The 22,503-nt window shown below is 45.4% G+C and overlaps 1 protein-coding gene across 3 annotated transcripts in view; it reads right to left on the reverse strand.

Moving 5' to 3' along the window:
- Positions 1-7,452: 7,452 nt before the first annotated feature.
- The window catches only part of LOC147672489 (guanylate-binding protein 3-like), a 64,408-nt gene continuing 49,357 nt past the window's right edge, over positions 7,453-22,503 (reverse strand). For all 3 annotated transcript variants that reach the window (XM_086948002.1, XM_086948003.1, XM_086948004.1), the window contains exon 10: positions 7,453-8,999. In XM_086948002.1, the coding sequence (XP_086804128.1) occupies positions 8,575-8,999 (425 nt within the window). In that variant the 3' untranslated portion in view covers positions 7,453-8,574. The remainder of the gene's footprint in view (positions 9,000-22,503) is intronic.

The following is a 22,503-nucleotide window of genomic DNA, read 5'->3' on the forward strand; positions in this document are numbered from 1 at the left end:
CGGGGCAAAGTCAAAGATGCGGGATGCGACCGCCACGGTAAAGGTCGCATACTAATTGGCAGTGTGGTACCTCCCATAGCTGCCAGACGTTAAAAACACTGCTAGGGTTGTCTGCCCACCATCCTCATGGGGCCCTTAGTGTATAATTTCCAAAAATGTATAGGTTGGCAAGGTTTCGCGAGATGCCGGAAGAGCGAAGATTCAAAATCCATAGGTAGCCAAAAAAGAGGCCATTTTCATTTTAAAAATGTGGTGGGTCCACGTTGCGTTTTGGGACAATTCCTGTCATGGGGACTAGGCCTACACACATAAGTAAGGTAGCATTTTTATTGGGATAATTAGGGGAAAACAGATTAGTAGAAGAACTGTTACTACCAATTAACTTTCTTTGCAGTTAAGCCTTCCTAATAGAAAAAATTTGGAAATAAGTAATTTAAAAAAATTACATCTAAATCAAAATGCTTGCATGGATAGCCACAATTTTGGAGATATGCAAAACACACTGCTTTTAAACTCTTTATTTTGTTTAAGAAATATAGTGCTTTCCTTTGTACCTATTTTACTATTTACCAAAGGAATTTCAAGAAACACAGTACACAATGTAAAACCAGTGCATGACGTAGCTCAGTTTTTGGATCTGGGTTGCTCGGGTTCTTGGAGAACCTATAAGTCCTATATATCCCCAAAAAAGAAGGCTCATGATGATTCAATGTTATAATATTTGGAAAAAATTACAAAAATTTCAGGTGAAAACGTTAACACAAATGGCTATTTTTTTTATACTTTAGTGCAATATTTACTATTCTCAAATATACATTTGTATAGGAAATCGTTACCGGATTAAGAAAATTGCCCCATTACTGAATTAAATTTTTTGTCTAGTTTTTAAAAATGTATAGTTTACTGGGATCCATTTTTGTTTTGAAACCAATTCCTAACACTAACTGGAAGGAGGCTGAAAGAAAAAAATAACTGAAACAATAGACTACGGCACAGTGAAAAATAAAAACTTCATGGAAAAAAAAAGTGGTTTTCTGTCAAAAGTCTACTTGCCCCAGAAATCTGAGATGATGGTGATTTCATCACCAAAAACACTTTGTTGATGCCATTTACAAGAAACAAGCAAGACGCTGTCTACTGCAGAAATTTAGATCAATTGTTTTTAGAAAAAGGCAATTTTTTTAAAGTATTTTTGAAGATTTCTGGGTCTTTTCCAGGGGACTACACAAACCCTGGGTACCTTTAAAATCATCAGGGTGTTGGGAATAAGAGCACAAATTTAACATCAAAACCTTATGTGGACAAAAAGTTACAAGGGCCTAAGTACAAACTTGCGCAAATAAACAAAATAAGGCTGAGCACATGGGGGGTGGGGAAGGCCCTAGCAGCAAAGGGGTTAAAATACACCTGCTATAATCTATATATAGTGCTTCACGCTAAACTTATAAAGTGCTTTAAAAAAATGTATCAATTTAATGGCACTCTAGTTTATTAAAATTAGCACAGTTAATTAAAACCAAGGCAATAAAATGTCATCACAGCGCGGTTACAGCATTAACAAGCATAAATAAAGCAAACCATCAATATTTAAATTCATACACATATTAGTGACGAGAAAGTATTATAGTTACTATTGTAATCTTGTGACTGGTTTCCAAAACCAAGGATAAAATAATTTTGTGCAAAGACGCTATGGCAAAGTGCAAATAAAGTCGGTGATGAGTTTTATTTGGGGGTGGACAGATAGGGTGCGGACAGAAGAGGGAGAAAGCAGATTGTCCAGGAGTCTCACATATTTTCCAGACCTTGCAAGCACTTGAATATCTGGAGAAGTAAAGCAGAGAGCAGATGCCTCACAAGATGTTCTGATGCCCCTTTTTAAATATAAGGGTTTTTAAAGAAGTCTTATGGGAGCGTCAAGGGCGGGGGGGGAAGAAAACAGAAGAAGCAACCATGATTCATGTAGTTGCACAGTTTGAAAGCCCCTCTGTAGTTGTTGGAGCACATAGGTTGAAGGCAGTTGGGTGCAAACCTAGGAGTACTCAATTTATCAACAAATAGCATATTAATTGTACTTTACTGGATTCATTGGATTCATCTTTCTCATTGTTCTAAGTATGTTATATATATATATATATATATATATATATATATATATATATATATATATATATATATATATATATATATATATATATTAGTTATAAATATATTTATATATTTATAAACAATTGTGATATTCTAACAAAAAATTCTTCTTTTGGCAAAATCTAAAAATTCTTTAGAAACTAAAGAATTGGTGAAAAAAACCATTTTCCTTTAACCCGTTGGACACTCATGACGAGCTCAGCTCAGTTATGAGCCACGGTGCTCATGACTCTTCATGACCGCTCGCACGCTGGGCTAATTCCCCTGCTGTGCGAGCGTTGTAAAGGAACGGGTGTGGTCATGATGAGCTCAGCTCATCATGAGCACACGACCACCGTGGCTCATGACGAGCTGAGCTCGTCGTGAGCACCAGGGGAGCTGTGCGCGCCCCCCTTCCCCCCAGCACAGCGGGGGAATCTGCTCCGCATGCAAGGGGTTAATGTATGCATATGCTTCATACAAAAATAGATTCACAATTATTGCTTAAAAATTTAATATTTGCCAACTTTACACATGCCATAAGACTTTTCAGTCAGGCACATGAACAAATAGCAGCAGCGCTTTAGGGGAGGCATAGACATACGGCCAGGCACCAACAAAGCTGGTTATAGCTGTATTTCATCACAGTTTAACTGCACATTAGAGCGGGAGAAAGCCACCGTAACCCGACCCCAGCCCACTTGGCCGGAGCTCTGCCTCAGCAGCTGCTGTGAGTAGGAGTCTGCTGGTTTCATTTTCTTCTTGTGTGTTTTTATTTTTTTCAGATACATCCTCCTTCAATGCTTTCCAGCCACTTGGCTTTATGTTTATTTAATCCATGAAGTGGGTGCAATGTTTATAAAAGTAAGGCACTTGCCCGCTTCTTTGATGTCAAAGCCGCTTTGCGATATACTTTATAATCACTTTCTTCTTAACTATAAATTGTTGTCTGCCTCTGTGCTCAGAAGCAAGAAGTTTGGATTATTTATTATCTACTTACCCAAGCACAAATTAACCAGTCCTTGCCACTGCGCAGGTGCCAGAAATTGAAGGCTTTTCAGGGCTTGTCTCTCATCAATATGAAACATAATTAATTGGATCTGGTTGGTGGCAATGGAAATAAATGCTTTATACTGAGCTGAAACATCTATTATTTGATGATACTTAACTTTGTTACCACCTATCCCTTCTGCTAACCTGAATGATCCTGTTAGGCTGAAAATTCTTGTAGTTGATTTTAAATGGTACCCTCATGCAACAGCCATCGGGCATTGATCTGTTGCCTGGTCACAGAAAATAGATGGCAAGTGCAATGTCATAAATATAAGCTAAAGGGGTAGCATATGCTATTCTAATCACAAAGGTAGGTGCAGGGCGGTTCCACTTTCAAGGATGAACAATGAACTTCTAAATGTAGGATTGCTAGGAATGGAGCCTTTCCAGACAAAGAGCTTATCTGCTAAGAATTTATCCCAGGGCAAGGACTATAAGTATAACGTGAGTGTTTACACACTGCTTGCAGGTTTTCAAAACACATAAATAAAAGGCATTATCATTTACAATGCCAATTGCTCAAACTCTTGCAAATGTGAGACTTATTGCATTGCAAATGCTTGTTTGTAGTTTACCCTTGCCATTTAGATCTCATGGGGTACACCTAACTTAATTGTGGTTGAGAGTTGCTTAAATGCAACTCCATATGCCTTATCATACCATTTGGCCGATTTTTTTACAGTATGCCTGTATGGTCTCCTATGTTTCATAACCAGGGCCTTTAGTTTAGCAAATAGATCCTCGTGCACCTTCATGAGGTCTAAAAAAGAATTATCGTGGGCATCTATAGAGCCAAGCAGTATTTCAGTATCTTTGATTGCTAATTTAATCTGCTTTACGGCGCCTTAATCTTCTGAGACAACCGCCCATTTCACCCAGCGGCAATCTTGGGACATAATTACTTCTCCTATAGCGGTTTCCGGGACAACATTAGAGTGATCCAGTCCCTTCTTGGCTAATGTTAATAGAAGAGGATCATGGTGGACCAACATGTCCGCATGTCTGGGCCTTAACTCCAAGCTAAGGAGAATGTAATCAATTCTACAATGTCTGGTCCCATTAGAGAAGGTATTAGTACCATCCATGTCTGAGAATGATCTCCCATTGGCAGCCTTAAGCCTCCACCCCAGGGATAAACTTTTTAGCTGCAACGCTGCCTCAGACCATCTATTAATTGGTGGCAGCGATAAAGACGGTATCCCCCAAATCTGGTCGTCCTCCATACTAAGACTGTAATTGTCTAGGCCCAGGGGCTCAAATGTGGAATTTCAGGTCACCTGCGATAACTAGGACATTTGGGCCGTCTAGGTCATTTTAAATGTGTCCACAAGGGCAATAGTTGTCAAGGCTTTCCCATCCGCAACCCCTCTTGCATAAACGTGGAGTAGTATGAAATCAAACTCTCCCTCTAAGCAGACCTTGATGGCAAGGATGTCAGGGCGGTCTATTATTAATTCCTTTATTTAGAGCGATGTCTGTTGCTTGACCCATATTAGCAATCCCCCGCTTGGTCCCGCTTGGTCTCCCCTGGGAGCTAGGAATAGCCGCTTTGCCAAAAGCCAAGTGACCTGGACGGCAAATAGTATCTACCGACCAAGTCTGCTGAAAGGCAATAAAATCATAACCCTCAATAAAATTTGACCAATCAAGAGACAAGGTTTTACTAGATAGGCCGGCAATATTCCAGGATAACAGGGAAATTGAGGAGTGTATGCCCTCAGAATTTGCAGGTGGTGGTAGGATCTCCATAGAAACCTGGTTCTTATCCCCCATAAGATGCAGAAATCTGGTTATGTGAACATTATTAAAGTTGACGACTACAAATCGCCATTTCCTTCTTTCCTGGATGGACCTATCCACCAGATACGTCTAGCCATGATCATATGCTTTCCAACACCCTCCTCCCAAATCCCAGCATCCTTAAGTCGGGTGTTGAACTAATGCAGTGCTTTAAGTAGTAATTGGTCAGTAGTTTCAGTCTGTGCTGTCCGCAAGGGCGGTCCTTTCCTCAAAACTACCACTAATGGAGCGGCTGCTGGCGGAAGATGGAGGACCGTGGGGTAAAGTTGCACATCGTTCTATAACGAGCTCCTAGTTCCCTGTGGTCCGATAGATGTACTGACATGGCTAGTCACAGGACAGTTTTTAGAATTAATGTTCTTGGTTTGTGCAGTTACTGTTGCCGCTCTACCATCACCCGGGGTGCTCATAATTGATAGGGCAAATTCACCTAATAGGTTCCTGCATCTACATCATTCCTATGCGAACATAGCTATTTTTTATTGCGGTGATGGAGCTACATCTGTATTCGTCCTGGAAGATAGTTGTCTCAATACTTGTGGACACGGAAGCATCGGGTTGACTGTGACCGGGGCTGGCACCATATTACCCGGGTTGCAGGATATATTCTCAACAGTAGGTTTAGAATGAGCATGACGGCCCTCTAAAACAGAAAGACCTGTCATAACCTGGGTTTCAGAGTTTATTAGGCGTTCCTCGATCCGACTCAACCTATAAGTGATTGGAGATAATAAGGTTGTTTGAAGATTTTCAAGTCTTCTCCACATTTCCTCATCAGAGTTTGAGCAGAGGCCACCCATAACAGAAAACTTGAAATCCGAGCAAGCAGTAGCATTAATGTCTTGTGTGCTGCGCTCGTCTGTTGGAACACATCCGTTTTTGTTAGTCCTTGGCGCTTTCGCAGCGACAGGCCTCTGTGGGCCTGATAAGCGTGGCTCAAATCCACCCGAGTGACTTACCGCACTCACCTATAGTAACTCTGTAGGAAGTCAGCCGGACAGTGGAGAAGAATAAACAATAGTCTTTTATTAGGCCAAACACACTCATATGAGAGGGCCCTGTCCGACCTCACTCCTAGGAGTGCGAACGAGAGGACTGACTCTCTTCATCACAGCAGTACATTATAATGCAACACAGTACATTAGGGTACGCCCCTTCTGGAAAATTACTGAAACCCAGACAGAGGAACAATGTCCTCATACAGTAGGCATCTGCACCTGCAAGGGATACATCGCTATCTTTACTCAAGGCCGCGGAGCTAGGCTTCAGCGTCTCTGGGGCATGAGAACATTACTGATAAAGAGACTTGTTAGTTTCGGCCACAGTTAGCTGAGAAACGAAAACTGCTGTCTTAGTGAAATTCTCTATTCCTACGGGAGGGGCAGATGAGCGAGTGCGACTCGCAGGCTCAGGGAGATATACAAAATGGAGGCACACGGGCTAAGCTAAGGAACTAATATCATCACACATATAATTGAATAATAATGTCACAAGCAAGAGCATTACGAACACGTGTATATATATGCATTTTATCAGTTAGACACATGATGCTAACTCGCATATGGAAATAGGGATGGGTGTGGCATCGAAAAGTGAATTCTATCAGGCCGACTCCCCTTTTCCTTTTTACTGCTGGGTCGGGAGTTGGTTGATTAGATCTATTTTTAGATAAAGATCTTGCCGACGTTCACGGGGCCACACTAGGAACAGTCGTATGTACAGCTACTGGTGATTTCACAGTGTCCTCCAATGACCCAGTTAGGGAGGTCACAGAGCCGCTCACCTCGTTAATGGTGGGCGCATTACAGTTAACAACAGAGTGGACTGGAGAACAATCTGATGCAATTATGCCCAGAGAAGATATTTTGGTTTGTTGCGGATCCAAGGATAAGCAACGCTCTGTTATAGCGATTTCTTTTTCCAAGACAGATGTTGCCCTTAGTATGAATTGATCTAATGTCCCCGCCTCACCGCTACCATTAAGTGCACCTATCCTCTTCCCTTTGCGCTTGCTCATCTTGGTATTGGAGTCAGAGCCCAAGACAGTCACTAAGTCACTAGGGTCGCGGGGTTAATACAGTGTATAAACGATATTTGGCAGAACTGATCTTTTGGTGAAGTCAAATGTGTAGTCAGAGTTATCCAGGCGGGAGACTCCCACTCCTGGCGCAATGGCGTGCCAATTCCCCCTGACTTCCGATTCCTGTGTTATCTAGGAGCATACATTCAAAGTCGCAGAGCTCAGCTGCAGCTGGTCTCTCTCCACCCCTGTATCAATTGGGCAAAATAATCAGGTATCAGAGCTCTTTACAAAGCGCCAGTTGCATTACATGAAGACACATTCATTTTTTTTGTTAGGCACGGGGAGATTCAGTAATTTGCATAGAATCACAGGATGTTCAGCTTACACTAAATAACTTTAACGCTTGAACAAATGGGCCCATAAATCTGGAAAAGAGAGGGGCACCAAGATTTGAACCATAAATTGAATAAACAATATTTATTGGAGTCTCATATACACAATACACTGTACATGCCTAAACAAATTAACACTGATGTAAATATACAAAAATGAATACATTACAGCACAGTAATCACTATGAAAACATGAGATGCATATGCACATTTACTTGAATAATTACAATAGCATGTGGGTCAAGTGTAATTTTAACATTGGCTTCTTTCAGATTTCCTTATCATTTGAGCTCTAAACGTGCATAACCATTTCTCTTGTTGATCAAACTCTTGCAGGGTCAGTAACACCTATTTACGAACAAAAGCGGGAAAATAACCAGGCGCATATGACATTTACAACTGATTTACACTTGGTGCAAAATATAGGAAAATGTCATGCACAAACAGTATTTGCAAATGTAATTACCCCAAACAAATGTTATGAAAAGGTAGTTAAGACCAGGTAAAACCTAGTGGTAACTACTGCCTGCTTAAATAAAGGAGCTAAAGGCACTTTGAACTCCGTCCAAACGTAAGTTTGTTTCAAAGAGGCAGAAACACAATTTGCGATAGTTCGATCCCTAAATCATGAGGCCTAAAGATCTGGTGCGGGATTCAGCGAGGACAACGGACTTACTTCCTGTTCACAAACCACAGAAAATGGGCAAGAGTATATGTGTGCACAAGAGTAAATACCTGTGTAAAGCCAGATACGAGCAATAACCAAACTTTAGGAAACAAGAAATTCTAGGAGGTGTACCTGAGGAGAGTCTCTTTAATTAACAACATTTATTTTTCCACAGTGAAACTAAATAACATTTCAAGAGAGAAAAAGAGTAATTTCTAAGGAAATGTAATGACTGTGCCTCTTGCAGTGCTAAAAAGAAAGCTCCTCTAGACACCACTCACATAGCTCCTAGAAGGTTCCCCAAGTTGTGTGAGCTTTCCTCCTACATCAAGAAGCAGTGCTGGAAAGCACAGTCACCCATTGTAGATTCTGGGAAGTTCCTGTGTGGCACAGACAAATGTAAGACTCTTGGCAAGATTTACTTTTGGAGAAACATGCAAGGGACTTTCCACCAGTGAAGGTGAGAAAGTAAAGAGTAGCACCTTTCTTTTTGACCAGTCCCAATAAAACTCCTACTTTGCCTTCCCGGAGGGAAGACTGCTTCTGGAAGACGAACCTTTACGACTTTTCCATATGTCCACTATGTTAGCAACATGCGAGAGCCCTTCCCCAACGCCTCGAAGAATATCCACAATAAAATTCTTGTTCTTGGCTTCGCTGACCTCATCCCTCAAGGTGGAGATTTCACTCTCCATCATCTTAGCCTTTTCTTGGAAGCCCTTCTCCAGCATCTCCTCATGGAGCTTTAGTTTACTCTCTAGTGCCTTCTCCGCTTCCTTCTTGATGTTCTCTGCCTCCTCCTCCATCTTAAGCTGCAATTGTGCCACACTCTCCTGGTGGCTGCGCTCCTGGTCCCTCAGCAGCTGCTCTGCCTGCAAATTCTTCTCCTCTGCCACCTTCTTCTCCTGCTCAATCAGAGCCACCTTTTCCTTCTCATCTAGTAATGAAATGGTAAAGAATGAGAAAAGACTGGTGAAAGCAAATTTCTTGAATCTTCTCAATACCAGAAAGGTCAGAAAAGGATGCATAATACACTAAATTGCTAGAATTGCATAGAGTAGTCAGATTTTACATTCAGAAACTTTGCAACACAGAAGTAAAGTTGTAAATTGGAAATAGAATAGCTTGCTGTTGGCCATGGCCCTTTCTGCAAGGTCTTCCCTATACGTTTTGCCTTCACCCTCCTGTTTTTCTTGGCTTATAGGATTCTGTACACTTTACTACTGCTTACCAGTGGAAAAGTGATTGTGCTCGCTCCTTAAAACATGGTAGAATTGGCTTACACCCATTTGGCACATGTAATTTTCCTGAAAGCCCCAAGTAAAGTGTACTGTCTGTACCCAGGACCTGTAAATTAAGTGCTACGAATGGACCTGCAGCAATTGGGACCAGGTACACAAGTCGAGTTTGGTGTCTAAAGTGTTGTAAGTAAAGCCCTTTTTAATGGTAAAGTTAGATTTTTAATGACAATTCTGAAAATTCAACTTTCTAGTCCATACCATTTGGTCCCTGCAACCTGATGCTGGGTCACACGACTAGGTGTAGCTGACAGTTTGGCTTTGTTTATTGCTCCCAGACAGTGAGACAAATGAAAGATAAATGTTGGCAAAATGGTCAACCGAGTTAGCGAGTGGGACGAGCGATCACCCACCATACTTGCACTTCACAACGGCTATGCCTGAGCATCCTCACAAAGAGTTTGTCACCAGTCTCTTGTGACCACAGACGAACTGGGACCAGGACAGGGGTGCCTAACACAATAAGGGGATGGAAACCTCTAGAAGCGTCCTCCACTTCAATGTGGAAACCAGGTATAAATATTAGACCTCAGACACACACTCTTCAGTACACTTATGAGACTGTTGGGACTCTTCCAGGAAGAAGGCATACTGTGTTGCTGAAAGGACTGCCACTCTGCTGGATTGCAGCCGACTGTTGACCTGCTGCTCTCTTACCTGGGTGAGGACTTGACCTGAATCTGTTAAACCCAGGATCCCAGGGTGATTTCAAAGGCTCCAAACACCTTTAACCCAGCATCTGGACTCTGCCATCTGTGAGGCATACCATGCCAAGTGGTGCCACCCCAGTCCTGGACCCTTGGAAGTGGGCTTGAAGGAGCTCTGCCAACCCATCTGAGCAACACTGAGCAGAACTGACACATTATCTCTGCTGCATAACATCTGCCCAATACAGGCTCTTGCTTTGCAAATCTCATATTGGATGCCAACCGCAGCGACGACAGGTGCTCAAATCATAGCCTTTCGATCCTTTGAACCAACGCACCACCTTGGCTGCGTAACACAATACTTGACACCAGATTTCACATTGCAAATCCTCGCCGATGGGATCCTCAATTACATTGCTGGACCTTGCATCTCAGCTACTCCGAACTGGTGCATCGCCTCAGCTGTGTGACACAGACTTGACGCGCAACCTAACACAGCTTTGAAACCAAGATTTAAGCTACTCTTGGTTAGTAGGCCAAGCTAGGACCCTGTAGCAGGCCTCCGCGCCATCACGATAGTCTGAAATTGTGACTGTCTCACTCCGATGCAACCAGATATCCATATTTGGCACTTTGTGCTTTTTGGTGCCATTTTCTCTGAAATCTTTAAACTTGCATAGCTCCAGTTCTACTTATTGGAGGTTTGTTGTTTCGCTCTTCTTTAATTTATTAAATTGTGCTCGGTTTCTAAATTTGTGTGAGATTTTCCTAGAGTTATGGTGTTATTTTACAATTGTTTGTGTGCTGCATAATTAGCTTACACGTCGCCTCTCAGTTGGGCCTCTATCCTCTGTGCCAAGCTTCCAGAGGGTTGAGCAAAGGTAAATCTGGTGCTTGCTTGTTCCTCACCTTGACAAGGAGTGTGGTTGCTGCTTGAGTAGAGTTTACCCCCCCTCAACCAGTAACCCAATTTCCTACATTAACCTACTGTTTATTCAAGTTAAAGACTCCTCACCAGTAAAAGGGTTTAGACAAACCAGCCAGTTACCTCATATGCACTGCACCCTCAGTTTTTAACAAAACAGTTTGATGGCCAAGGACTGATTATACCTTATTTGGATCAAGAGTGGGGTCATGACATTTAAATCTAAAATATAAATGATCCACAGCAATTGGTGAAGAGTCGGTTTGGGAGGGAGATGCAATTTGGTTATAACATGATCACCACAGTGTTGATTGATTATATATATATATATATATATATATATATATATATATATATATATATATATATATATATATATATATATATATATTACTTCACTTAGGTTTGCCCCTTTGGAAACAGCCACAAGGTTAGTTGAAAATAGTCCAATTTATTTGCAGGCAGTTGCATACAGTTCAGAGCAGGGTTGCATAGCATCACAAGTAGTCTCTGCCAAACCGGTTTCGGGACAGCGTCCCTTCTTCAATGGCTCTGCATGAAAAACACGGCAAACTTTTCCATCGTGCACTTTATAACAAAAAGTCGGCCCCAGTGGGCGTGGCTGCTTGCGTAGCCTTCTGGCCTTTGTAGTGCTTTCATGTACTTCCCTTGGTGGGTCCGTATTTACATGCAGGAAATACGTTGCAATTAAATTCCTCAGTGGGTAGATGTTGGCCCCCTACTTCGGCACTGACGTTTTATTCAGCTGTCTGTCAGGGAACTAACCTTCCAAAAGTAACGGCCCCGGTTGGAGTCGCTAATGGTCCGCAGCGCGGCAGGCTGTCTTCCGCGACCGAGCACGGCCGCCTCAATCTTACTTCACTTAGGTTTGCCCCTTTGGAAACAGCCACAAGGTTAGTTGAAAATAGTCCAATTTATTTGCAGGCAGTTGCATACAGTTCAGAGCAGGGTTGCATAGCATCACAAGTAGTCTCTGCCAAACCGGTTTCGGGACAGCGTCCCTTCTTCAATGGCTCTGCATGAAAAACACGGCAAACTTTTCCATCGTGCACTTTATAACAAAAAGTCGGCCCCAGTGGGCGTGGCTGCTTGCGTAGCCTTCTGGCCTTTGTAGTGCTTTCATGTACTTCCCTTGGTGGGTCCGTATTTACATGCAGGAAATACGTTGCAATTAAATTCCTCAGTGGGTAGATGTTGGCCCCCTACTTCGGCACTGACGTTTTATTCAGCTGTCTGTCAGGGAACTAACCTTCCAAAAGTAACGGCCCCGGTTGGAGTCGCTAATGGTCCGCAGCGCGGCAGGCTGTCTTCCGCGACCGAGCACGGCCGCCTCAATCTTACTTCACTTAGGTTTGCCCCTTTGGAAACAGCCACAAGGTTAGTTGAAAATAGTCCAATTTATTTGCAGGCAGTTGCATACAGTTCAGAGCAGGGTTGCATAGCATCACAAGTAGTCTCTGCCAAACCGGTTTCGGGACAGCGTCCCTTCTTCAATGGCTCTGCATGAAAAACACGGCAAACTTTTCCATCGTGCACTTTATAACAAAAAGTCGGCCCCAGTGGGCGTGGCTGCTTGCGTAGCCTTCTGGCCTTTGTAGTGCTTTCATGTACTTCCCTTGGTGGGTCCGTATTCACATGCAGGAAATACGTTGCAATTAAATTCCTCAGTGGGTAGATGTTGGCCCCCTACTTCGGCACTGACGTTTTATTCAGCTGTCTGTCAGGGAACTAACCTTCCAAAAGTAACGGCCCCGGTTGGAGTCGCTAATGGTCCGCAGCGCGGCAGGCTGTCTTCCGCGACCGAGCACGGCCGCCTCAATCTTACTTCACTTAGGTTTGCCCCTTTGGAAACAGCCACAAGGTTAGTTGAAAATAGTCCAATTTATTTGCAGGCAGTTGCATACAGTTCAGAGCAGGGTTGCATAGCATCACAAGTAGTCTCTGCCAAACCGGTTTCGGGACAGCGTCCCTTCTTCAATGGCTCTGCATGAAAAACACGGCAAACTTTTCCATCGTGCACTTTATAACAAAAAGTCGGCCCCAGTGGGCGTGGCTGCTTGCGTAGCCTTCTGGCCTTTGTAGTGCTTTCATGTACTTCCCTTGGTGGGTCCGTATTTACATGCAGGAAATACGTTGCAATTAAATTCCTCAGTGGGTAGATGTTGGCCCCCTACTTCGGCACTGACGTTTTATTCAGCTGTCTGTCAGGGAACTAACCTTCCAAAAGTAACGGCCCCGGTTGGAGTCGCTAATGGTCCGCAGCGCGGCAGGCTGTCTTCCGCGACCGAGCACGGCCGCCTCAATCTTACTTCACTTAGGTTTGCCCCTTTGGAAACAGCCACAAGGTTAGTTGAAAATAGTCCAATTTATTTGCAGGCAGTTGCATACAGTTCAGAGCAGGGTTGCATAGCATCACAAGTAGTCTCTGCCAAACCGGTTTCGGGACAGCGTCCCTTCTTCAATGGCTCTGCATGAAAAACACGGCAAACTTTTCCATCGTGCACTTTATAACAAAAAGTCGGCCCCAGTGGGCGTGGCTGCTTGCGTAGCCTTCTGGCCTTTGTAGTGCTTTCATGTACTTCCCTTGGTGGGTCCGTATTTACATGCAGGAAATACGTTGCAATTAAATTCCTCAGTGGGTAGATGTTGGCCCCCTACTTCGGCACTGACGTTTTATTCAGCTGTCTGTCAGGGAACTAACCTTCCAAAAGTAACGGCCCCGGTTGGAGTCGCTAATGGTCCGCAGCGCAGCAGGCTGTCTTCCGCGACCGAGCACGGCCGCCTCAATCTTACTTCACTTAGGTTTGCCCCTTTGGAAACAGCCACAAGGTTAGTTGAAAATAGTCCAATTTATTTGCAGGCAGTTGCATACAGTTCAGAGCAGGGTTGCATAGCATCACAAGTAGTCTCTGCCAAACCGGTTTCGGGACAGCGTCCCTTCTTCAATGGCTCTGCATGAAAAACACGGCAAACTTTTCCATCGTGCACTTTATAACAAAAAGTCGGCCCCAGTGGGCGTGGCTGCTTGCGTAGCCTTCTGGCCTTTGTAGTGCTTTCATGTACTTCCCTTGGTGGGTCCGTATTTACATGCAGGAAATACGTTGCAATTAAATTCCTCAGTGGGTAGATGTTGGCCCCCTACTTCGGCACTGACGTTTTATTCAGCTGTCTGTCAGGGAACTAACCTTCCAAAAGTAACGGCCCCGGTTGGAGTCGCTAATGGTCCGCAGCGCGGCAGGCTGTCTTCCGCGACCGAGCACGGCCGCCTCAATCTTACTTCACTTAGGTTTGCCCCTTTGGAAACAGCCACAAGGTTAGTTGAAAATAGTCCAATTTATTTGCAGGCAGTTGCATACAGTTCAGAGCAGGGTTGCATAGCATCACAAGTAGTCTCTGCCAAACCGGTTTCGGGACAGCGTCCCTTCTTCAATGGCTCTGCATGAAAAACACGGCAAACTTTTCCATCGTGCACTTTATAACAAAAAGTCGGCCCCAGTGGGCGTGGCTGCTTGCGTAGCCTTCTGGCCTTTGTAGTGCTTTCATGTACTTCCCTTGGTGGGTCCGTATTTACATGCAGGAAATACGTTGCAATTAAATTCCTCAGTGGGTAGATGTTGGCCCCCTACTTCGGCACTGACGTTTTATTCAGCTGTCTGTCAGGGAACTAACCTTCCAAAAGTAACGGCCCCGGTTGGAGTCGCTAATGGTCCGCAGCGCGGCAGGCTGTCTTCCGCGACCGAGCACGGCCGCCTCAATCTTACTTCACTTAGGTTTGCCCCTTTGGAAACAGCCACAAGGTTAGTTGAAAATAGTCCAATTTATTTGCAGGCAGTTGCATACAGTTCAGAGCAGGGTTGCATAGCATCACAAGTAGTCTCTGCCAAACCGGTTTCGGGACAGCGTCCCTTCTTCAATGGCTCTGCATGAAAAACACGGCAAACTTTTCCATCGTGCACTTTATAACAAAAAGTCGGCCCCAGTGGGCGTGGCTGCTTGCGTAGCCTTCTGGCCTTTGTAGTGCTTTCATGTACTTCCCTTGGTGGGTCCGTATTTACATGCAGGAAATACGTTGCAATTAAATTCCTCAGTGGGTAGATGTTGGCCCCCTACTTCGGCACTGACGTTTTATTCAGCTGTCTGTCAGGGAACTAACCTTCCAAAAGTAACGGCCCCGGTTGGAGTCGCTAATGGTCCGCAGCGCGGCAGGCTGTCTTCCGCGACCGAGCACGGCCGCCTCAATCTTACTTCACTTAGGTTTGCCCCTTTGGAAACAGCCACAAGGTTAGTTGAAAATAGTCCAATTTATTTGCAGGCAGTTGCATACAGTTCAGAGCAGGGTTGCATAGCATCACAAGTAGTCTCTGCCAAACCGGTTTCGGGACAGCGTCCCTTCTTCAATGGCTCTGCATGAAAAACACGGCAAACTTTTCCATCGTGCACTTTATAACAAAAAGTCGGCCCCAGTGGGCGTGGCTGCTTGCGTAGCCTTCTGGCCTTTGTAGTGCTTTCATGTACTTCCCTTGGTGGGTCCGTATTTACATGCAGGAAATACGTTGCAATTAAATTCCTCAGTGGGTAGATGTTGGCCCCCTACTTCGGCACTGACGTTTTATTCAGCTGTCTGTCAGGGAACTAACCTTCCAAAAGTAACGGCCCCGGTTGGAGTCGCTAATGGTCCGCAGCGCGGCAGGCTGTCTTCCGCGACCGAGCACGGCCGCCTCAATCTTACTTCACTTAGGTTTGCCCCTTTGGAAACAGCCACAAGGTTAGTTGAAAATAGTCCAATTTATTTGCAGGCAGTTGCATACAGTTCAGAGCAGGGTTGCATAGCATCACAAGTAGTCTCTGCCAAACCGGTTTCGGGACAGCGTCCCTTCTTCAATGGCTCTGCATGAAAAACACGGCAAACTTTTCCATCGTGCACTTTATAACAAAAAGTCGGCCCCAGTGGGCGTGGCTGCTTGCGTAGCCTTCTGGCCTTTGTAGTGCTTTCATGTACTTCCCTTGGTGGGTCCGTATTTACATGCAGGAAATACGTTGCAATTAAATTCCTCAGTGGGTAGATGTTGGCCCCCTACTTCGGCACTGACGTTTTATTCAGCTGTCTGTCAGGGAACTAACCTTCCAAAAGTAACGGCCCCGGTTGGAGTCGCTAATGGTCCGCAGCGCGGCAGGCTGTCTTCCGCTACCGAGCACGGCCGCCTCAATCTTACTTCACTTAGGTTTGCCCCTTTGGAAACAGCCACAAGGTTAGTTGAAAATAGTCCAATTTATTTGCAGGCAGTTGCATACAGTTCAGAGCAGGGTTGCATAGCATCACAAGTAGTCTCTGCCAAACCGGTTTCGGGACAGCGTCCCTTCTTCAATGGCTCTGCATGAAAAACACGGCAAACTTTTCCATCGTGCACTTTATAACAAAAAGACCATTAGCGACTCCAACCGGGGCCGTTACTTTTGGAAGGTTAGTTCCCTGACAGACAGCTGAATAAAACGTCAGTGCCGAAGTAGGGGGCCAACATCTACCCACTGAGGAATTTAATTGCAACGTATTTCCTGCATGTAAATACGGACCCACCGAGGGAAGTACATGAAAGCACTACAAAGGCCAGAAGGCTACGCAAGCAGCCACGCCCACTGGGGCCGACTTTTTGTTATAAAGTGCACGATGGAAAAGTTTGCCGTGTTTTTCATGCAGAGCCATTGAAGAAGGGACGCTGTCCCGAAACCGGTTTGGCAGAGACTACTTGTGATGCTTTGCAACCCTGCTCTGAACTGTATGCAACTGCCTGCAAATAAATTGGACTATTTTCAACTAACCTTGTGGCTGTTTCCAAAGGGGCAAACCTAAGTGAAGTAAGATTGAGGCGGCCGTGCTCGGTCGCGGAAGACAGCCTGCCGCGCTGCGGACCATTAGCGACTCCAACCGGGGCCGTTACTTTTGGAAGGTTAGTTCCCTGACAGACAGCTGAATAAAACGTCAGTGCCGAAGTAGGGGGCCAACATCTACCCACTGAGGAATTTAATTGCAACGTATTTCCTGCATGTAAATACGGACCCACCAAGGGAAGTACATGAAAGCACTACAAAGGCCAGAAGGCTACGCAAGCAGCCACGCCCACTGGGGCCGACTTTTTGTTATAAAGTGCACGATGGAAAAGTTTGCCGTGTTTTTCATGCAGAGCCATTGAAGAAGGGACGCTGTCCCGAAACCGGTTTGGCAGAGACTACTTGTGATGCTTTGCAACCCTGCTCTGAACTGTATGCAACTGCCTGCAAATAAATTGGACTATTTTCAACTAACCTTGTGGCTGTTTCCAAAGGGGCAAACCTAAGTGAAGTAAGATTGAGGCGGCCGTGCTCGGTCGCGGAAGACAGCCTGCCGCGCTGCGGACCATTAGCGACTCCAACCGGGGCCGTTACTTTTGGAAGGTTAGTTCCCTGACAGACAGCTGAATAAAACGTCAGTGCCGAAGTAGGGGGCCAACATCTACCCACTGAGGAATTTAATTGCAACGTATTTCCTGCATGTAAATACGGACCCACCGAGGGAAGTACATGAAAGCACTACAAAGGCCAGAAGGCTACGCAAGCAGCCACGCCCACTGGGGCCGACTTTTTGTTATAAAGTGCACGATGGAAAAGTTTGCCGTGTTTTTCATGCAGAGCCATTGAAGAAGGGACGCTGTCCCGAAACCGGTTTGGCAGAGACTACTTGTGATGCTTTGCAACCCTGCTCTGAACTGTATGCAACTGCCTGCAAATAAATTGGACTATTTTCAACTAACCTTGTGGCTGTTTCCAAAGGGGCAAACCTAAGTGAAGTAAGATTGAGGCGGCCGTGCTCGGTCGCGGAAGACAGCCTGCCGCGCTGCGGACCATTAGCGACTCCAACCGGGGCCGTTACTTTTGGAAGGTTAGTTCCCTGACAGACAGCTGAATAAAACGCCAGTGCCGAAGTAGGGGGCCAACATCTACCCACTGAGGAATTTAATTGCAACGTATTTCCTGCATGTAAATACGGACCCACCGAGGGAAGTACATGAAAGCACTACAAAGGCCAGAAGGCTACGCAAGCAGCCACGCCCACTGGGGCCGACTTTTTGTTATAAAGTGCACGATGGAAAAGTTTGCCGTGTTTTTCATGCAGAGCCATTGAAGAAGGGACGCTGTCCCGAAACCGGTTTGGCAGAGACTACTTGTGATGCTTTGCAACCCTGCTCTGAACTGTATGCAACTGCCTGCAAATAAATTGGACTATTTTCAACTAACCTTGTGGCTGTTTCCAAAGGGGCAAACCTAAGTGAAGTAAGATTGAGGCGGCCGTGCTCGGTCGCGGAAGACAGCCTGCCGCGCTGCGGACCATTAGCGACTCCAACCGGGGCCGTTACTTTTGGAAGGTTAGTTCCCTGACAGACAGCTGAATAAAACGTCAGTGCCGAAGTAGGGGGCCAACATCTACCCACTGAGGAATTTAATTGCAACGTATTTCCTGCATGTAAATACGGACCCACCGAGGGAAGTACATGAAAGCACTACAAAGGCCAGAAGGCTACGCAAGCAGCCACGCCCACTGGGGCCGACTTTTTGTTATAAAGTGCACGATGGAAAAGTTTGCCGTGTTTTTCATGCAGAGCCATTGAAGAAGGGACGCTGTCCCGAAACCGGTTTGGCAGAGACTACTTGTGATGCTTTGCAACCCTGCTCTGAACTGTATGCAACTGCCTGCAAATAAATTGGACTATTTTCAACTAACCTTGTGGCTGTTTCCAAAGGGGCAAACCTAAGTGAAGTAAGATTGAGGCGGCCGTGCTCGGTCGCGGAAGACAGCCTGCCGCGCTGCGGACCATTAGCGACTCCAACCGGGGCCGTTACTTTTGGAAGGTTAGTTCCCTGACAGACAGCTGAATAAAACGTCAGTGCCGAAGTAGGGGGCCAACATCTACCCACTGAGGAATTTAATTGCAACGTATTTCCTGCATGTAAATACGGACCCACCGAGGGAAGTACATGAAAGCACTACAAAGGCCAGAAGGCTACGCAAGCAGCCACGCCCACTGGGGCCGACTTTTTGTTATAAAGTGCACGATGGAAAAGTTTGCCGTGTTTTTCATGCAGAGCCATTGAAGAAGGGACGCTGTCCCGAAACCGGTTTGGCAGAGACTACTTGTGATGCTTTGCAACCCTGCTCTGAACTGTATGCAACTGCCTGCAAATAAATTGGACTATTTTCAACTAACCTTGTGGCTGTTTCCAAAGGGGCAAACCTAAGTGAAGTAAGATTGAGGCGGCCGTGCTCGGTCGCGGAAGACAGCCTGCCGCGCTGCGGACCATTAGCGACTCCAACCGGGGCCGTTACTTTTGGAAGGTTAGTTCCCTGACAGACAGCTGAATAAAACGTCAGTGCCGAAGTAGGGGGCCAACATCTACCCACTGAGGAATTTAATTGCAACGTATTTCCTGCATGTAAATACGGACCCACCGAGGGAAGTACATGAAAGCACTACAAAGGCCAGAAGGCTACGCAAGCAGCCACGCCCACTGGGGCCGACTTTTTGTTATAAAGTGCACGATGGAAAAGTTTGCCGTGTTTTTCATGCAGAGCCATTGAAGAAGGGACGCTGTCCCGAAACCGGTTTGGCAGAGACTACTTGTGATGCTTTGCAACCCTGCTCTGAACTGTATGCAACTGCCTGCAAATAAATTGGACTATTTTCAACTAACCTTGTGGCTGTTTCCAAAGGGGCAAACCTAAGTGAAGTAAGATTGAGGCGGCCGTGCTCGGTCGCGGAAGACAGCCTGCCGCGCTGCGGACCATTAGCGACTCCAACCGGGGCCGTTACTTTTGGAAGGTTAGTTCCCTGACAGACAGCTGAATAAAACGTCAGTGCCGAAGTAGGGGGCCAACATCTACCCACTGAGGAATTTAATTGCAACGTATTTCCTGCATGTAAATACGGACCCACCGAGGGAAGTACATGAAAGCACTACAAAGGCCAGAAGGCTACGCAAGCAGCCACGCCCACTGGGGCCGACTTTTTGTTATAAAGTGCACGATGGAAAAGTTTGCCGTGTTTTTCATGCAGAGCCATTGAAGAAGGGACGCTGTCCCGAAACCGGTTTGGCAGAGACTACTTGTGATGCTTTGCAACCCTGCTCTGAACTGTATGCAACTGCCTGCAAATAAATTGGACTATTTTCAACTAACCTTGTGGCTGTTTCCAAAGGGGCAAACCTAAGTGAAGTAATAGATATATATATATATATATATATATATATATATATATATATATATATTTTTTTTTTTTTTTTTTTTTATACATCTTTTTATTAAACAGACTCAACATAAAGGTACAGTTCCACAAAAGTAAATAGAGGGGATTACAGTGAAATCAAATATACATATAGATACAATAGGGTAGTTCATTGGGAATCACGGGGAGAGGGGGGGATCATCACAGTCAAAATTACAGGGATGAGTACATATGCTGCCACGATATTCATTTCAGGGGGCCCATATCTTGGCCCATTTTCGGGGGCAGCCTCAGGCCATGTACACTGTCTTTTCCCTTAGCATACACCCATCAAGGTCTTTTTTCCGATCTGTAACTGTGGGTGCGTGCGAGGCCCCCCAGAGCTGAGCGATATTCCTCTTAGCAATCATGCAGCAGAGTGTGACCCATTGTGTGGTGTGAGTGTTGAGGTCGGTAGGTTCCCAGATGTGAAGGAGGCATCTGGGTGCTTCTGGCTTAATTGCGACCTCTTAACGTTTTGCTCATGACTTTGCGTATCTTACGCCAATAATCCTGGATTATATTATATATATTATGTGCATGAACCTGCCCATTTGAGTGCATCCCCGCCTACAAGACCTGTTTCCGGCCCACCCATGTGTGTCAATTGGGGACTTGTTATGTAAATTCTGTGCAGGATCTTTAGTTGCACCAGTCGGAGACGCGCCAGGATCGCAACTGTTTTGGGGGAGGAGACCGCCGTTTGCCAGCTTTCATCATCTAATTCGATGCCATCTCCAGTCCATTTTTAGGTTTCGACCTGGCGAGGGCACGCAGTGCCCCGCCCAGATCGAAAACTTTTGTTTACACTATGGGGGACTTGAACACTCCCCTTCTTCCATTGGCTAGCTCCATAAATAGAGGCTAGCCATTGGAAGAGATTGGCCGTCAATCACGCTTTCTCGGGGAAAACGCGATTCGGGGGCGTTTCTCTGGCTTTTTTTAAGCCCCGCCCCTTGTTGCCGCGTGTCCCGGGCCGCGCTGTGATTGGCTGCCGGCCCGGGACACCTCCGTGACGTCAGCCAATCACAGCACGGCCCGGGACCGGACTTATTTTGCATTTATATTTGTTTATAACCGATTATTCATCCCCTTCTCCGTATACTTGGTATCAGTACGAAGAAGCTGTTGGCTATTCAACGTAACACTTACTGGAAGAGTTGAAGTCTTTAAAGAGACGAGAGAACTTGATTTTGAACGAGACATAGTGAGAGAGACTTGGCCCTCTGAAATAAGAAAACATTCTGCAATGTGGACAGTGGAAAGCACCATTAAATAGCATATCAAATGTTATCACATTTACTGCCGAACTTACTGTTTAAGGAGTTGGTCTTTTTTCCAAGTATACGCGTTAATAAGGTCCGCCTTTTTTCCTCTAAATCTTGCAAAACGAGGGTACACAATTAAAATCGTTGCCTAGTTCAGAAAAGTAACCTTACGATGCAAATGTTAGAGTTTAAGGGCGATGGGGATTTTCTTAAATTCGCGAGCATGGTGCTTTTCAGTGTTGTTGCAGGGGTGTAAGCAAAGCTTACAAGATAGTCCTAAAGTGCAGGGGGGTTTACCTTGTGGCTGGCCGGCCGCCCTCCGCGCTCCTCCTCAGTGGCGAGCTTTCTCTCTCTTTTCCGCCGTGCCTCGCTCGCACCGAGCAGGGAGTCTCACTTCCTTCGTGCCTGCTCGGATCCCGGAGGCGTGTTTTGGGGAGGCAGGCACAATACCTCCGCCCGAGTGCACATCGGAGGCTCACGAGAGCAGCAGCATCGCAGCAAGCTTAAAGAGACACTCGCTTCGTGCCGCAAAGCCCGCGGCTCCCCCCGCCTCCGCCGACAAACTTTAAGAAATCCAGGAATGCTGCTGATTTTATCTCAGTCGTTAACAGCCCGCAGCGTCTCAGAACCAGCTTGACTTTTTTTAGTCATGCCATAAGCATGCGCTGTATAGGGGTGTACGTGTTTTAATTCAATATTATGAAAACTGCAAGGTGGTGGGGTTGGGTCACTTATTAGGGCAACAAAAACGCCAGTGTTAGCATCGGGGTCTGATTTCCAAAGAAAACATTAACATCTGCGTTTGAAAGGAAAAAGTTTCGGCTTTTTTTGTTATTATTTTCGCCATCTGCTGGGCATTGCAGGAAAAACTTTATGCAACATGACTCGTATTTGGCAAATTCGTTTGTGGCATGAAACGTTTTACATGGCTGCGTCAGAGCACTGTTTTTTTTAAACTCACCACAGAAGTATTTACGTCGTTTCTAAGCGCA

Source organism: Lissotriton vulgaris, unplaced genomic scaffold (genome assembly GCF_964263255.1).
Source record: "Lissotriton vulgaris unplaced genomic scaffold, aLisVul1.2 SCAFFOLD_689, whole genome shotgun sequence".
In the NCBI taxonomy this organism is placed as follows: domain Eukaryota; kingdom Metazoa; phylum Chordata; class Amphibia; order Caudata; family Salamandridae; genus Lissotriton; species Lissotriton vulgaris.